At 41.1% G+C, this 16862-nt stretch overlaps 1 protein-coding gene across 1 annotated transcript in view; it reads right to left on the bottom strand.

Moving 5' to 3' along the window:
- Positions 1-16862, bottom strand: part of HFM1 (helicase for meiosis 1) — a 123420-nt gene that overhangs the window by 47304 nt on the left and 59254 nt on the right. Inside the window, exons 18-24 of the mRNA XM_073358226.2 lie at positions 11828-11875; positions 9394-9474; positions 8741-8832; positions 8246-8352; positions 8109-8156; positions 7804-7901; positions 7592-7723 (exon numbers count right to left, since the gene is read on the bottom strand). Of these exons, the coding sequence (XP_073214327.1) occupies positions 7592-7723; positions 7804-7901; positions 8109-8156; positions 8246-8352; positions 8741-8832; positions 9394-9474; positions 11828-11875 (606 nt within the window). The remainder of the gene's footprint in view (positions 1-7591; positions 7724-7803; positions 7902-8108; positions 8157-8245; positions 8353-8740; positions 8833-9393; positions 9475-11827; positions 11876-16862) is intronic.

Here is a 16862-nt window from a genome sequence, read left to right as displayed (position 1 = left end):
GTGTTTTGCTGCAAGCCAGACCTTTTGACCCATCATGAGAGCTGGGTCTTCCTGGTGTCAACAACTGCATACTTGTAGTTCCTTTTCACATCTTCAAGGTGGTCCTTAAGTTTCTCCTGTATATGGTGAATTTGTTGGTTTCAGTCACCGGCTGCTGGGTTCGGGGAGGCTGCTGGCACAGCTAGGTGAAAGCAAGGCTGGAACCCATAATTTGCAAAGAAGGCACTCTGCCTCGTGGAGGCATAATCAGCATTGTTGTATGAGAACTCGGCATAAAAAAGGAGGGAGAACTAGTTATCTTGATGGTAATTAACCAAGCACTGTAGGTATTGCTCTAATACTTAGTTCACCCTCTCTCTCTGCCCATCTGTCTAGTGGTGGTACATGGAGGAAATAAAAGTGTGAACATCCATTAGACAGAGGGCTTCATGCCAAAAGCATAAGACCAACTGAGGGCCTTGGTCCAAAGTGCTACAGTCTAAAAGCCCATGAAGATGGATCACATGAACTGCTAGGAATCGAGCCATTGTTTCAGCAGAGGTTAGGTCGATACAGTGGATGAAATGCACCATTTTGATCAATTGGTCTACAACAGTTAAGGCGACTGTGTGGCCAGAGGAAGGGAGTTGCACTATGGAGTCCAGGGTGATGGAGGCCCAGGGTCTAGGGGAAGTCTCTGGAGTACTAGGGCATCAAGGGGAACCATGGTATGAGCACACTGGTCACAAGAGTCAACGTGATCCTGGACTTCAGCTTACCTACGGGGCCACCAGGAGAAATGGGAAGGTGTGTGGACCCAATGGAGGTTCATGGCAAAGATGGGTGTTAGTAGCCGTTCTAGCCAGGGGCGCCTCGGTGGAATGTATATGTGCCCATCGATGTAGGTGATCCTATCCGGTGTAGAGAACTGCATTTTTGTTCTGGGTCTCATTTGCTCAGGCTGTTCCACCACCTCCTGAGCTAACAAATTGCCCTGTGAAGTGAATCGGATTAGATGAAGCAAGTTCTGGTGTATTGTGGCACTAAGGAAGTTGTGAGGTTTTAGGAGAGAGGATGGTTCTTGATTAGGCTCCGCATTCTCTTAGCAATAGTCTCCCTTTCAGGATATGCCATCGGCTTTCCCATTCCTGGTTGATAGGTGATGACAAAAATCAAACTGGAGAAAGAATAATGCCTACCTGAGCTGTCTTTGGTTTAAAGCTCGAGCCGCATTCAGATATTCAAGATCAAAAAAGACTTGCATTGGGTGCTGGGCTTCCTTGAGGTTATGGCACCACTCTTCAAAGGCTGATTTAATGCATTTCCTTATCTAATGTATCATAATTCCATCTGGCAGGGGTGAGTAGTAGGACCAGGGGTGTAACATTTGCTGTGGACCATGTCTCTGAGACAGTATGGCTCCAATGACTACACTGGAGACACTGGCTTCCACTCTGAATGCCTGGGTGAGGGCCAAGTGTGCTAGAATGGGAGTGGTGGTGAAAGCAGCTTTGAGCTCTTCAGAAGCATGGTCAGCTTTGCGTGTCCAAACAAATGTGATGGCCTTGCAGAGGAGGTTGCTCATGGGGGCTATGTGCCCTGAGAAGCCCGGAATTAAATTCTGGTAAAAATTCAAGAAGCCCAGAAAAAGCTGTAACTCATGGGGGGACCAGAGCGTTGCCCCCCTGCGGATGACCTCTAACTTCTGTTGATCCATCTGGAGAAAGGATGTATCCAAAGAATTTTGTGGAGGACAGATCAAAGGTACCTTTTTCCAATTTCATGAACAGCCTATACTTTCATAGCTTTTCCAGCATGGAATCAAATGGTAACAATGCTGATCAGGGTTATCTGAAAACATAAGTATGTCATCAAGAAAGATGACTACATACTGCTACAGGATGTCTCTAAATACATTGTTCACAGAGTGCTGAAAGATCTCTGGAGCACTGGTCAGACTGAATGGCATTACTAAATATTCAAAGTGCCCACAGAGGATGTGTACTAGATTGTAAACACCCCGGAGGCCCAGTTTGGTGAAAATTCTGGTAGAGTGCACATGTTCTAGTAACTCGAAGATGAAGGGTGGGGGATACCAGTTATGGAATGTCACCTGGCTTAGTGCCCAATAGTCTACATAAATTCGGCTTCCTTTTCTGGGATGAAATAGTACCTCTCAGCCCTCCTAGGTGTGGGGCTACAGGATGCTGGGCTGTGCCAGATTGATATTGCCAGTTCCAATATGGTCTCGTTAACTGGGAGGGCCATCTTACTTTGGCCCTGAGGCTGCAGAATGTCCAGCAGTCAGTGGTATGGGTCTTGGACTTCCTCCAGGGGTATCTAGAGATTGCTAACCACTCTTTGCAGCAACTCCTGGTATTGTCTATGGTTATTCGGTGGGGATGGAGGAGAGACTACCTCATCTGGATAGGAGGAGGAAATCCTGTTGAACTGCTGGTACCTGTGATTCTGGCTCAATATCCTCCTCATACACTCACAGATCCAGTTGTTGGTGAAAGAAGAGCAGAAAGACTCCTGAGTGGATCCCAGGCATCTGTTACGGGGATCCCACGGCTCCCAATAAGGCCAGAACGGAGGAGCCACTTGTTCGTGGGGGACCCTATGGCACGGTCTCTGGGGAAGTCATCTCTATAAGGGTAGTGGCCGTAAGTCCTGAATTGCCTGTCTGCGCTCGACTCTCTCCAGGAAGGATGTAAGAGGGGCCAGCATGAATCTGAAGATTGGCCTTGTTGAAATGGCAGACACATCAGTACCAGGGCAATCCTGCCTGATGGCTATAAGTGAGAGGATTAAGGGGAAATCAAAGTAGTATCATCTGTCCCTTAGGAAGGCTGGGCCAGAGAAGAGGGGGGACTGCAAGTAGAAAAGATATCCACTGGTGCCATGTAGGTCTCTGTGTGTCCCGGTGTGCAACAGTTCCCAGTGGTTGGCACCAACAATACCAGCGTGTCCCTGGGTGTAGTACATACTTTGGGTGGACAGGTAGGAACCAAGAAGTCCAGACCCACACTTGTAGATGGAACTGGCAGATAAAAGTCCTTATGCTTTGGTGACAGAATCACTGATGGAAATGTCAGATCCTTCTTCCTACACACTTTACCCTGCAATCTAGGAGGTTTTAGAGGAGCCAGTTTCTTGGGGAAGGCACCTGACCTCAGTGGACTCAGGGAAGGATCATGTCTCTTATGGACAGTCCTCGACGAGGATCTGCCCTTGTGCCCATAACAGTGCCCTTTACACATATGGGAAGACCTGAAGGGTCTTTGTGCCCATAACAGTGCCCTTTGCACACAAGACCTGAAGGGTCTTTGGGCTTAGAAGCCAAAAGCTCCGCTCCTACGTATGTCTCCCTGGCCCAGACTGGAAAGGGGCCTCATGGCCTTCTCCATCAAGTGTTTCCTAAGGCAAAGCTCATAGGCTCTACAAGGCATTGGTGGAAACAAGTGACAAATACTTCACTTTGCAGAGATATGTGTCTCACTCAGACAGTAGAGATAGCATTGCTGTTTGTCAGTAACAGAGAAGGATCTAGGGCAGAAGACACAGTTTTTGAAGCCCAGGACTCCGGGCATAGTCCCAGACTGTGGGGAGGGAATCCCCAGTCAGGGGAAGAAAGATACACTAAAACTATAACTACTAAATCTAGGAAGAATAAATATTTACAATTTTATTTACAGGTTCTCTGAAAAGCTGAAGAAAGAGAGGGCTATGGATTCTGCCTCAAGCCATGCAGTGGTAACAAGGAACGGAGGGGCACTGACCCACACGCTTCTTATATCCTCATTTGGGAGAACAAGGAGACCTACTGCACGTGTGTGAGGCAACAGACACAGCTTGTTAAAACCTCTGGACTTGGGCACATGGTACTCAAGTGTACCCATGTGTGGAATTCACATAGGGACCAGCACTAGAAGAAAAAGTATCGGCAATCACCACAATTTGCTAGGAACAGTGAAAGAAGGCTAAGACTAAGCAACTTAGAAGCCCTCAAGCCTTTTTAGATAACTTCTGGGAGGAAAGGTTAGTCTCCTGGTAAGATTTAGCAGCCAAGGAGGACTCTTTGTTTGTGTCAAGAACTTCATAGGTAAGAGTAAAGGAAGGGGCTTGTTGAGATCCCTTCCCTCAATGAAGTATTGAAGCACCTCTTCCAGGTCTGACTTAGGGAGAGCCTCTAACAGACAGACTTCCTTCCCCTTTGTGATAACTTTGTTCAGGCTGTCTTTTGCAGCCCCAGAGACCACATCAATCACTTTATTAGTTTGCTGTTACTTCAGCAAATGTCTCTACCCTCTTGGGTGAGCTTTTATCCCCTTTAAGGAAGTGGACTAGCTGACAAATTTTGTTTGTCACAGCTCCTGAACTTGCTTTAGCCACTGCCTAGCTGAAGTAGTGGGAGGTTCTGTCAAAGAAGGAAGGAAAAAACGTTATTATAAGGATATGTTTTTTTCCCACTTTTTCTGTTTCATTCTCCGGCTGGGAGACAAATAGAACAAGATACAGACATAGAAATTGCCTTTTTGCATATTACCCTGAGTGAAGCAGCTAAAAAACTGAAGAAACAGAAGAGGTGAAAAAATCCTGGATGGTGATTGGTCATAATCCTGCCTGCCGGAAGAAGTGAGGAGAAATTTGGCATTGGATATAATAGCCTGAAGCAGCATTTCTGCTGAATATCAGGGAGAAATGTGGAGGGTACTAGAAAGTGCAAGAAGCATTAAGAACAGTCCTAAATTGAACAAGGCCAAATGTCAATTAAAAAAATAAATAGAAAATCACACACTTATGAGATAAATTGACCACAAAGCTTGAAGTTTCTAAGATTCATGCAACACTGACATACACAGACCCAAAATTTTAATAAAAATAAATATATCCAAGACCACAATGCATGTTCAATTGTGTCAGTAAATTCACACCCAACTATGTAGTTCAAATAACTCAACTAACTTCACAAAGATAAAAAATGGAGTTAGCTGCCAGAGTATGAAAGAATTCAAGAATTTGAAGAAAGTATTGATATCAACTCTAATTTGGCAATTGTTTGACCCACCGAAAGAGTATCTTCAAAAGGAACCTAGAAGCTCTACTGCTATAGAGGCATGAAAATGAATGGCTGTCAATAAAATATGCTGCAAGAGCTATGACAGCAGTAGAAAAACCTACAAGAGGAAACTGAAAGAGAGAAATATATGGGCCTTTTATATGGCTGTACAAAGTATCACAATTTTCTGTACAACTGTAGCTGAGGAGCAGAAATTGACCTTAACCCGCTGAATACAACACACAAGAATGTACTTGAAGAATATAGAAGTTACTTCTGTGTATATGTCTACACTGGAATAAAACACCTGCAGGTGGCCCATGGCAGCTGACTTGGGCTCATAGGGCTCAGGCTGCAGAACTATAAAACCGCAGTGTAGATGTTGGTGCTCGGGCTAGAGCCCAGCATCTGTGACCCGCTCCAGCCCAAGCCCCAACATCTACAGTTTTTAGCCATGCAGCCCGAGCCTGAGTCAGCTGCCACGGGCCAGCTGCAGGTGTTTTATACTTTCATGGTCTGTCTACACTGCAGTAAAAGTATAGTTTAATGCTATAGTTCTGGCCAGGACATCATCTAGTAATTGCAGACGTTCTGTCAAGAGCATATGTTCTCTTTGCTACCTCCCAAATAGATGATCTAGAATAAGCAGTTACCAGTTCATGTGAACTCGATAAAAGCACCACGTGCCCTTTTGCCACAAATACAAGATGAGCAGGAAAGAGAAACAGCTAAGGATGAAACAATACAAGCAGTAATACATGCTCTAAATACTGGATGGAGTCAAATGCTTCCACACATCATATTCGCCATATAAAAATGAACCTCTCAGTGATTTTGGGAGCACTCATGAAGTGTACAAAAACAGTAATTTCCATAGTCATAAGAAGGAAAATACTGGAAAGACTATGGACCTGATTCTCGTTTACATGAGGGCCACTTTACAAAGTACATTTACTCCCACTCCCAGTGCGTTGTAAAGGGATCTTATTGTAAATGAGAATTAAGTCCCACACCAAAACTCCTTGGAATGACTAAATTAAAAAAAAAGAGCAGAAGTAATATGCTGACCACATATAAACAGTGATGTGGACGAAATAATGAGCAAGTGGGGAACCTGCCTGAAATACAGAGATACACAAGGGGAAAGAAACATGATACCACATGAACAACCTGCAATACTCGAAGGCAAAGTCGGAATGGATTTGTTTGCCCTGGAAAGACATGACCACTTGATCATAATGGACTATTTTAACCACTTTCCAGATTGATACTTCAAGATACCACAGCTTCAACCGTGATCACCAAGTCTGTATTTACATGTCATGGAATTTCAAGGACTGCGATGATAGCAATGGACCACAGTTCACGAATACAGAATGCATCCATCTGGCTAAAACTTATGAAATTCAGTATGATATCTAGTTCCTGATACGCACAAGAAAACAGATTTGAAGAATGTGGACTCTGTAGAGTGAAGGGGAAAAGGCTATTTATTTAGCACTACTCAATTATAGAGCAACACAGTTGCAATGTGAAAAATCACAGGAAGCACAAAAAAGTGTAATGGATCGACTGTGTTTCAGACTATTTCGAAGAGAGTGAACAGACTGTTTAAGACATGGAAATGCCTAGAAACCCCTATTACTGCAGATACAGAAAAGTGCTGAAGATTAATTAGATTGGTTGAAATTGTAAAAATAACATTAAAAATGTTAAGTCACTGATAGAATTTGTTCAGTTAGAGAATATGGTGAATTTTTTTTAAAAGAGAAGGTGTATCCTAAAGAGCCAAACTGTAGCAAGAAGTTGCTCCACATTCTGTAGGACTCTATGCGGTACCACTCTTCCTGTCTCCCACACAGCGCCAAGAATCAGCTGCAGAGACTCAGGCAGCAAGGTTAGATTACAGCAGCGTCAGTCCTGTATTTATTTTGTAGGTAATCTCCTATTAGGTAAATAAATAAGTTGTCTTAAAGCCTCTCAGACATCATTAACATACTACATTTGTCACAATTATGTCATCCTTGAAAGTGCCCTGTGTGTGTGGATTTTCAGTGAAAAGACTGTACCATTGAGGAAAACAGTAATGTAATAGGACAGGGTTGTGTACATTATTAGCAAAGCAGTAGAAAAATCAGTATTTTGCAGGGTACATCACAAATTACAAAAATATTTAATTAAAAGTTCAAATATCAGTTGTTTCTGCCAAGAGACCGGATAGTTAAATTTTCTTTATAAACATGAATCTGATACTATAAAGTCTCTGGAAAAAGTTCCTTAAATGTTTTCTCTAGTGTATTTTTGTTCTTATTCCAAGATAAAAGTTTTCATTCTAGTTACTAATCCAGTTAAGAATTTACTAATTCTGAAAGAATTTATACTGGTCTGTCAAATAATCATCTTTGCAACAGTCTTTCTTACCATGATTCTGGCAAATGAAATGTTGGGAGACTTATTTAGTCCAGAAAACAGATCTTCTAAAAGTTTACAGTGAAGTTAATGATGAACTTTGACACACTATTATAATTACTGCTTCTTTCTGGTACCTACCAATTTTTTCAAGCTGTTTGGATACATGCAGAGAGTTTTCCCACAGTTTGCACCTGAAACATTTAGCTAAAATCAAAGAGTTTAATAATGCAGGAAAATTATTTTTACGTGATGCCAGAAAGTCAGACAACCCTAAGAAAGAAAAAAAAATATTTAATAATATAATACAGTTTATTATTAAATATATCAAAATGCACTGAATTTTAACATACATTTAGTAACTCTTAAGCCATGTCTGAAAATTTTGCCTATATCTTGTGTCAAAGTGAAGTCTTGAATAGGAATGCATCCTAATTGAGCCTGAATAAGACTGAAAAAGAAATATTTCTTAGTATATAAGCAAACAAAATATAATAAAACAAAAGTCAAAGACTCCATTGAAAAACAAAGGCAAGTTCAAGATAAAAGCAACATTGTTTGGCATCTAAAGGCATGAGCCTGCACACAATGAAGTCAATAGGAGTTTGGATCAGGGCTTTTATTTTCAAGCCAATGAGATGTGACACAAAATATTTACCAGTTTACTTTCATTTCTCTTGTTTTTATCTTCCCTTCCATTGGAAACCTGTATAATAAAACACACTGATTTTTTGCTATTCACTTTAACTAAAAAATACTTTCTTTCTGTACATTAATTCACTGACATTTTTGTACCTGATAGTTATCCTGTTCTTGTCTTTATTCAAAGTGTTCAATATTTTCTTCTCATTTGTTCTTAACTTGACATCTGAAAATTCAACGCAGCTGGATATCATTGTGATCTGTAACAATTTAATATTGTTTAACAGATCCTGTTTTCATCCAATTGTCATTAGTAGTAAAATATAATGGAAGTAATAGCACAAGATAATATAGTATGTTATATATAATCAGAATTGCTTCAGAATTCCTTCATTCAGAAGGGTAAGATGACTCAGTGCTACGTAATTGAGGAAAGTAAAAGATGGGAGAATTGGAAGATCTCAGAGAATAAAACCCTCGAAAAAATAATATTGCAATTCATTTTGACACATCTTATACATCTTGATCATCATAATTCTTTGGTGTAAGGAAAAACAATATAAACTGTCTTCAATACAACTTTCTGTTTTAAACTTACAGATGTACATATATATACACATATATATATTCTTAGAAAAATTAAATTACCAGTTCTGATAAAGTTTCTGTTCCATTAATTGTGGAAAACTGTTTCACTGTATCAAATGCAATATAGTACCAAGCCATTAGTTTTCCAGTCTCTGTAGATAAAGATTAAAAATATTTACTGCATTTTTTAAAGAGAAGTGTAGTATACTTGCTTCTTCTAAGCAACAGAACTGCATTTTTATTTTCCTTATACTATTATACATAGATCACTGCCACCAGGCCATCTTTTGATCCACAGCAGAATTTCCAGTGATTTAATACGAGGATTTGCACAGGGATCCAGATCTGTATATGGTCCTAAGAATACAACTTCTATCATTTGCTAAATTAAACTCAGTTCAGATAATAGAATACAGAGTATGTTCATTATGGCCCAAATTCTGCCCTCAGCTACATCTGTAGAACTCCACTGGAGGTAAGTGAGCTGTAGCTCACGAAAGCTTATGCTCAAATAAATTTGTTGGTCTCTAAGGTGCCACAAGTACTCCTTTTCTTTTCTCCTGAATGGTTCTCTGTTCACTGGCCAATCGCTGTGCCCTTTAGTATGTCCTATGATAAACTCATATCAAGAATAATTTTTAAACCTTATAAATATATTTTCAAAATATGTTTTCAATACTATAGTCTAAATTATATTATGAAGTAAATGTTACCTGTAGGTTTGAAATTAAATTCTTCATCCATCTTGATCAAATCAAGAGATGACAAATCGTTCAAATTCTTCAAACACAATTCTGTCCAGAGTTTGAAAAGAGAAATTTATCTTTAGAACATGCAGGAAAAAAATACGATATTTTTGTACATACTAAGGAAGAGATTATGGTCTAAGTTACATCAGTCTAAAACCGGAGTAATTCCACTTAACCCAATGGAAGACCTAAGCACGTGATCCTTCTCCCACTGAAGTCAGTGGCAAAAATTCTTACTAAATTCACTGGGGTAGACTCAAGCTCAACTATACATTCAACGAAAACAAACCAACCAACCTCATTTTAAAATTGTAGAAAGAGTGAAAGAAACTAGATGTGAGAAGTTTAAAATGTCAGCTTAAGCTCTGAAAAGATTGAGAGTTCACTAGTAATCACCCAACACAATACAATATTTTCACTAGTTTTTAACCACGTAGCAAGGCATGGCTATTCAAATGCACGTGTGATTGTTTAATCGTATATGTACATTATAGTAACTGTGCCTGCATTTATTTCAATGGTTACAAATTCAAATGAACCTATGTAGTCACTGGCAGTGGATATTGAATGATGATCAAAGTGTTTCCTTTGTTCTTATCTCTTTCAAAACCAAGAAAATTAAGTGCAAAAATGACATTAATACAATGTTGAGATTTTTCAATGCAAACATGGGAAGAAACTCAAAGTTGTAGTTCCCATAGCAACCACAAATCATCCACACTGCATACACACATACACACACACATATATATGAACATAATTATAATTAACAGAATATACATTACTACAAAATACTGCATATGTGCAAGAGGGCTGAGTTACAATATCCGTTAGAATAATAAAGTTGAATTTCCAGATCGGTGCAGTTAAAATCTTGGCAAGTAATGTTCTATTATCATACTTATTTTGTATTTCATACAATTCTTATGTTGTAGACAGTATGAAAGAAAGTATAGCATGTTTGTTTTTATCATTTAAAGATGGGAGGGGCTGACCCCTAAACTGTTGAGTTTCATCTGGGTAATTTGATGGTATTGTCATAAATTGAGAAGTAATTTTAATATTTAAAGAGCCCTAAAGTAAATACTTATTTTATGTTCAAGCCACGATAAAACCATCTTCTTAAAAATTCTTTAAGTAATAGTTAAAGACTATTCTATAAAACCTGAGAACTGAAGAATATAGTTGATCTTTTTGTATTTGCAAAGTCAGATGCTACATGTCCACTTTAACAACAATACAGCATACAAGGTCCCTTAATTGCTTGATTGAATTATCTTACTTCTTGGCATTGCTTTATCTACTTGCTATATGAATAAATGTATAAACAAGCTTAGAACCATTTTAGCATAGCAAAATAATTCTTAGAAGACCCAATAAATCAAATAGATTTGACATATGACTAAATAAGGTATGGAGCACTTTATGCATATAAATCTTGCAAGATGTGTAAGATTTCTTCTGGCATACCGAAACAGAATGAATAAATCAAGCAATAAATGCTAAATCTTTAGCAATAGAGTAGAATATGCATTAAAGGGCTTTGCTCCATGTGAAAAATCTCATAGTCCTCGGGAATGGAATCCTCAGTCTAAACCAGCCAGACCGTATACATAGCCAAATCACAGCCACCAATATAGGTAACGTGAAAGAATAGCATACAAGGCCCTCCTATAGCTCACTGGATACACTCCCACTGGCCATAAAATACCATGCCCTTGACCTATACAAAATTCTCCTCCCACCTTCCTCAGGGAGTCAGGAGGCCTGATGCAAAGTTTTCTATAATACAAGGCAGTATGAAGTTCCCCCACAGTCTCTACTAATGCTGCCCCATGTGCATCAAGCATGCAGTTTTTAAATTGCTTTTGGGCAAGCTGCAGGTATTTAAGTTACCCCAATTTGTGGAATGAGGAAATCTGATATTAAATTTCTGTAGAGAAAATTTTGAAAGAATGTAAAAAGAAATTAAATCAAATGATAAATCAATGGAAGAAAAGAAAGGAAAATGAAAAGCATTCAAAATGAAATGAATCTAACTGTATGCAAAGTCTGATTTATGAGCAGGATATACAAGAAGCTCTATACCTGTGTATGTGTTCAAGAACTTGGGAAGAGGAGTATTTATTGTTTCTCCATATTATGAAATTTTTGGGGGGTAAAATAATCATATTTGGAAAGCCCAGTATTTCTGATATGGAATAGCTTGCAAGTTAAATGAAAGTAATAGTGTTGCTTTAACACTTCACAAAAGGCTAGAGTCAGCCAACCTTAATCTCACTGAATAGTATCTTGCTCCATCGGTAGTTCCACGGAAATGAACAGAGCTACTCAGATATGGTGGAAGAATCTGGCCCAAAATGTCATGTTGTACTCAGAAAGGTGAAAAGGCACTGACCTTGTAATTTTGCTTCAATTCCAACTGTGTCTAATCCACACGAAAAACCTAGAGGAAAAGGCAAAATGGCCTTTTAAATGAATACAATCATGCATTTAATTTTCAACATTACTGTCTACCAAAACAATTTACTGACTGTAAAAAAATGTCAATTTAAGTACCTTTCATACTAATTGACATTTAAAATGGAGGCACAAGGTCGGTGAGGTAATATATTTTATTGGACCAACTTCTGTATATATATGAAATAGTATCCATTTTAAGTTTGCAGTGTTGTTGTAACTGTGTTAGTCCCAGATATGAGAGAGAAGGTGGATGAGATAATGTATTTTATTGGATCGACTTCCGCTGGTAGAGGGGACAAACTTTTGAGCTTCACAGAGATCTTCCTTACTCAGGTCTGGAAACGGTAACCAGAGTGTCACAGCTACATAGAAGGTTGGACAGATTGTTCAGACTAATGTTGTAGGAGACCACTTCAAATGAAGATGACACTGAACACCTCACCAGTTTTAGGACAAAGGAGGGTTAGTAGGTAGCAGAGTTCGTTAAAAATTGTGATGAACCATAAAACCAGTGCCTTTGTTAAGTCCATTGTTTTTAGTGTCCAGAAGAATTATGAATCAAAGTTTTCAGGCTCATCTTTTGAAGGTGTTTTACAGGTTTCCTTTGATGATGAGGCCTGAGGGGTCAGATATAGAGCTATCACTTAAGTGTTTGCTTACACGTGATAGGGTATTTTTTTGTCTTTTATCGTTTTTCTTTGGGAGTTCATTTGAGAGCATAGTGATTGGCTGGTTTCACTCACATAGTTGTTGTTGTGGCATTTGATACACTGGATCAGGTACACCACATAGTGTGATAGGCATGTGTAGGACAAATGGATCTTGAAAAGTGTATTGGGGGGATATTGATCATGATAGCTGTGGAGATGTATCTGCAGGTTTTACATCTATTGTTCTGGCAGGGTCTGGCACTGCTTTCAGGTGGCGTTTCCTGGAACTGTAGGGAGCTTGCTTCTGATGATGAGCTTGGTGAGGTTGGATGGAGTTTGAAGGCCAGAAGTGGGGGGTTGGGAAAAGATTTCTTTCAGGGTGTGGTCCTCAAAGTATGTAGTGTTCCATTTTTGAAGCTGATCGTGGTGTACCTGAATGGAACTGGTGGATAATCCTGGTTGTTTAAAGGTGTAACATGTAGTCCAGGATAAATGTTAGCAGAGCACATGCTGTGTCAACTTGGTGGGAGGTTCACCAGCACTGAAATTTAGTCGATTTGTGAATGTAAGTGTGTCTCGTTGTGTCACGCCTGCTTTTCAAAAGTATCTCATTGCATCCGAACAGGTTATTTCTGAATCCTGGAACCATGGAGGAGCCAAGCTTTGAAGGGGAGTGTCTGTGGATTGGGATGGAGGATACGTCCTGTGAAAGGAGCTGTGGTGTTGGACAGAGAGAGATTGGTTGGCAGTCTATCATGTGAAGGAGATAAATATTCCAAACCTGTCATGGCCATGTTGGAGCTATAAGAATGATGTGAGCTTGGTCTTCCTGTATTTTGTGAAGTACCTGGAATAGGAGAGTAAATGGACAGAAGGCACAGAAGAGTGGTGTACTCCATGCAATGAAGAATGCATCTCCCAGCGATCCGTGTCCCAGTCCTGCTCTGGGACAGAATTGAGGGAGTTTTTCTGTAGCAAAAAGATCTATGATAGGACATTCCCATCAATTGTAGATGGGCTGAAGGGCTCGCATATCCAGCTGCCACTCGTGATCCTGGGAGAATCTCCAGCTCAATGTGTCCGCGGTGATGTTCTGGTATCCAGGGAGGTATGCTGCTGAAATGGTGATGCTGTGCTGGATACACCAGTTCCACAATTTGAGTGCCTCTGAGCATAAAGAGTGAGAACATGCTCCACCCTGTCTGTTGAACATACAGGCGAGATTGTTCGTCATGACTCTGATCGTGTGATGTTCAAGGAGATGGAAGAAATGTCAGCAGGCATCGCGGACCACTCATAGTTCTAGGAGGTTGATGTGTAGAGTGGATTTGGTTAATGACCATCTGCCCAGCACCATGTGATTGTGTAGATGTGCTCCCCAACTGATTAGGGAGGCATCGGTTGTTCAGATCATGGTCGGTGGTCGTTGGAGGAAAGGAACTTCAACACAGACATTGTTGGGCTCCATCCACCAAAGTAGTGAGTCCGTGACTCTTATTTCGCACGGATAAGAGAGTTTCTGGAGGCTGCGTTTGTTGGGGTGATATTCTGTATGGAGCCATGCCTGAAAAAATTGCATGTGTAGTCTTGTGTGCCTGATCATGAAAGTGACTGCTGCCATGTGGCCTAGATGTTGGAGGCACATTCTGGCAGAGGTCTGGGGGCAAACCCGCATATTGGATATCAGATCTAGTATGACCAAGGATCTGTGAGGTGGTAGGAATTCAGAGAACCATTCAGGAGAAAAGAAAAGGAGTACTTGTGGCACTTTAGAGATTAACAAATTTATTTGAGCATAAACTTTCGTGAGCTACAGCTCACTTACCTCCAGTGGAGTTCTACAGATGTAGCTGAGGGCAGAATTTGGGCCATAATGAACATACTCCGTATTCCAGGTATTGTACTGGCATTAAAGTGGACTTTTCTAGGTTCATGAGGAGGCCTAGTTTCGTAAACAAATCCATTGTTGTAGATGGCTCTGAGAATGTCGGTCTCAGCTGGGGTCCTGAGGAGACAGTTTTCGAGTATGGAAAGATGATGCCTCCTTGTTTCCTTAGGTGGGCAGCAACTACTGCCAGGACCTTGGAGAACACCAAAGGGGCAGTCGATAGTCCGAAAGGAAGCACCTTGTACTGGTGGTGGTTGTCGTCCATGACAAATTGGAAAAATAGTCCGTGAGCAGAGAGTACAATATAAAAGCATGTGTCTTGGAGGTCAAGGGCAGAGAACCAGTCCTCCTGTTTCAGTGCTGGGATAATGGTGGAGAGGTAATCATCTTGAAGTGTTGCAGTTTGATGAACTTGTTTAGATTGCGAAGGTCCAGGATGTGTCGCCAGCCACCAGATTTCTTCTGGATGAGGAAATAACGGGAGTAGAAACCCCTGTGTTGGAAAGGGACCAGTTCTATGGCTTCCAGTTGCAGCTGATTTATTTCTCCCCCTAGAATGGGTTTGTGAGGGGGTCCCTGAAGGACGGGGGGTGGGGGTGGGAAAGGTATAAAGGGGATGGAGTATCCTTCCTGAAATTCTCTCTAAAACCCACTTGTCTGAGGTGATTAGTCTCCATGATGGGAGAGAAAGAGCTAGTTGGTCACTAAACTGGTGGGACCTCAAAGATGGTGGGAATGACTGGAAGAGGGGGAGGCTTCTTGGGGCCTTGATACACTTTCAAAATTGTTGCTTCAGTGTGGGGGTGTGAGACGTAGCCCCCTGAGGAATAGGTTGTTTACACTTGGAGGGAGGCCTTTGTTTTCAGCCCTGGGTGTCATAGTACCATTGAGGAGTATATTGCGGTGATCGAGAGTAAGGGGGGAGGTGGTATTTCTCTGGAGGTCTCTTTGGTACAGGCATGTAAATGCCAAGACATTGGAGGGTAGCTAGGGAGTTTTTACAGGAGTGCAGGGAATCGTCTGTGTGCTCCGAGAATAGTTTTCGGCTCTCAAAAGATAAGGCTTCCACAATAGTTTGTAACTCTTTAGGAAAACCTGAAAGGAGGAGCCATAATGCATGCCTCGTGACCACAGCAGTTGCAATGGATTAGGCAGCAGCGTCTAGAGCAGGGGGTCTCAAAGTCCTGGCCTGTGGGCCATCTGTGGTCCGAGAACCTTCCTACTGCGGCCCATGGAGGAGAGACACAGGCAGACACGCTGCTGGCAATCTCAACTACAGGAGCCGCCACCCTCCCCCCCCCACAGCTCCCATTGGCTGGGGGAGAGGGACACAAATACCATCACTAGTTGCCGGGCAGAGTCAGCCCTGGATGCAGCATCATTAGTTGCCGGGCAGAGTCAGCCCTGGAGGCAGCATCACTTTTTTCCACAAAGAATATAAACACGTCAAAATACTGAAAACAACTCTCTGATGCACACCTTGCTGCAATCCTGAAGGTTTCAACTGCTCAGTCACTGAGGCCAAACACCAACAAACTGACAGAACTGAAGCGTTGTCAGGTGGCTGGCCAACACTAAAAACTCTCTGGGAGGTGAAGAATTGTATAAAGTTGTATGACAGTTTTATTATTTCTAAGAAATTTGAAATAAAAATACAATATAAATGTTTTCTTTTCTGAACACCATCTTCAGTGACATTATTGACCCTGCTGGGAGGATTTGAGGACTGGCACTGGCCCTAAGGTAAATTGAGTTTGAGACCCCTGGTCTACAGAGTCTAACAAGGCTTGTAGGGCTGTACAGGCTAGAAGGTATCCTTCCAATATTAGGGACTGAAATTGCTCTTTCTTGGCCTCTGGGAAGTCATGACAGAAATCCTCCAATTTGGAGTAGTTTAAGTAGTTAGCCATCAGAGCCTCATAGTTTGAGATTCAAAACTGGAGCATGGCTGATGAATATGCCTTGAGTCCAAATAAGTTAGGCATTTCCAATCCCTGTCTGGATGACTAGCACATGGTTGGTATTGGCCTCTCTCTTGCACCAAATTGACCACCAGAGAATTTGGGGTAGGGTGCAAGAATAGAAATTCAGCATCTTTCACTGGAAGGTAGTACTTTTTGTCGGCGGGTTTGCAAGTTGGATGGATGGATGCTGGGATCTGCCAAGAGCTCTTTTGCGAGGTCCAGAAGAGCTTCATTGATCAGTAGTATAATCTTGAAGGAAGAGGAAGTGTGGAGGATATCAAGCATCTTATGTTGCTAATCCTTGATTTTCTCCAAAGGAATCTGCAGGGGCTCTGCAATCCTGCAAAATAGGTCTTGAAAATGTCTGAAGTCATCGGCCATAAACAAGAGCAAGGGTTCCTCAAAGTCATCAGCACAGCTTTCTAGCAAAAATTTCCTAGCTAGAATTTCCTCCAACAATATGCAGCT

This window comes from Lepidochelys kempii, chromosome 8 (genome assembly GCF_965140285.1).
Source record: "Lepidochelys kempii isolate rLepKem1 chromosome 8, rLepKem1.hap1, whole genome shotgun sequence".
In the NCBI taxonomy this organism is placed as follows: Eukaryota; Metazoa; Chordata; order Testudines; family Cheloniidae; genus Lepidochelys; species Lepidochelys kempii.
The sequence above is the reverse complement of the archived record's forward strand: the minus strand, read 5'-3'. Positions and strand labels throughout refer to the sequence as shown.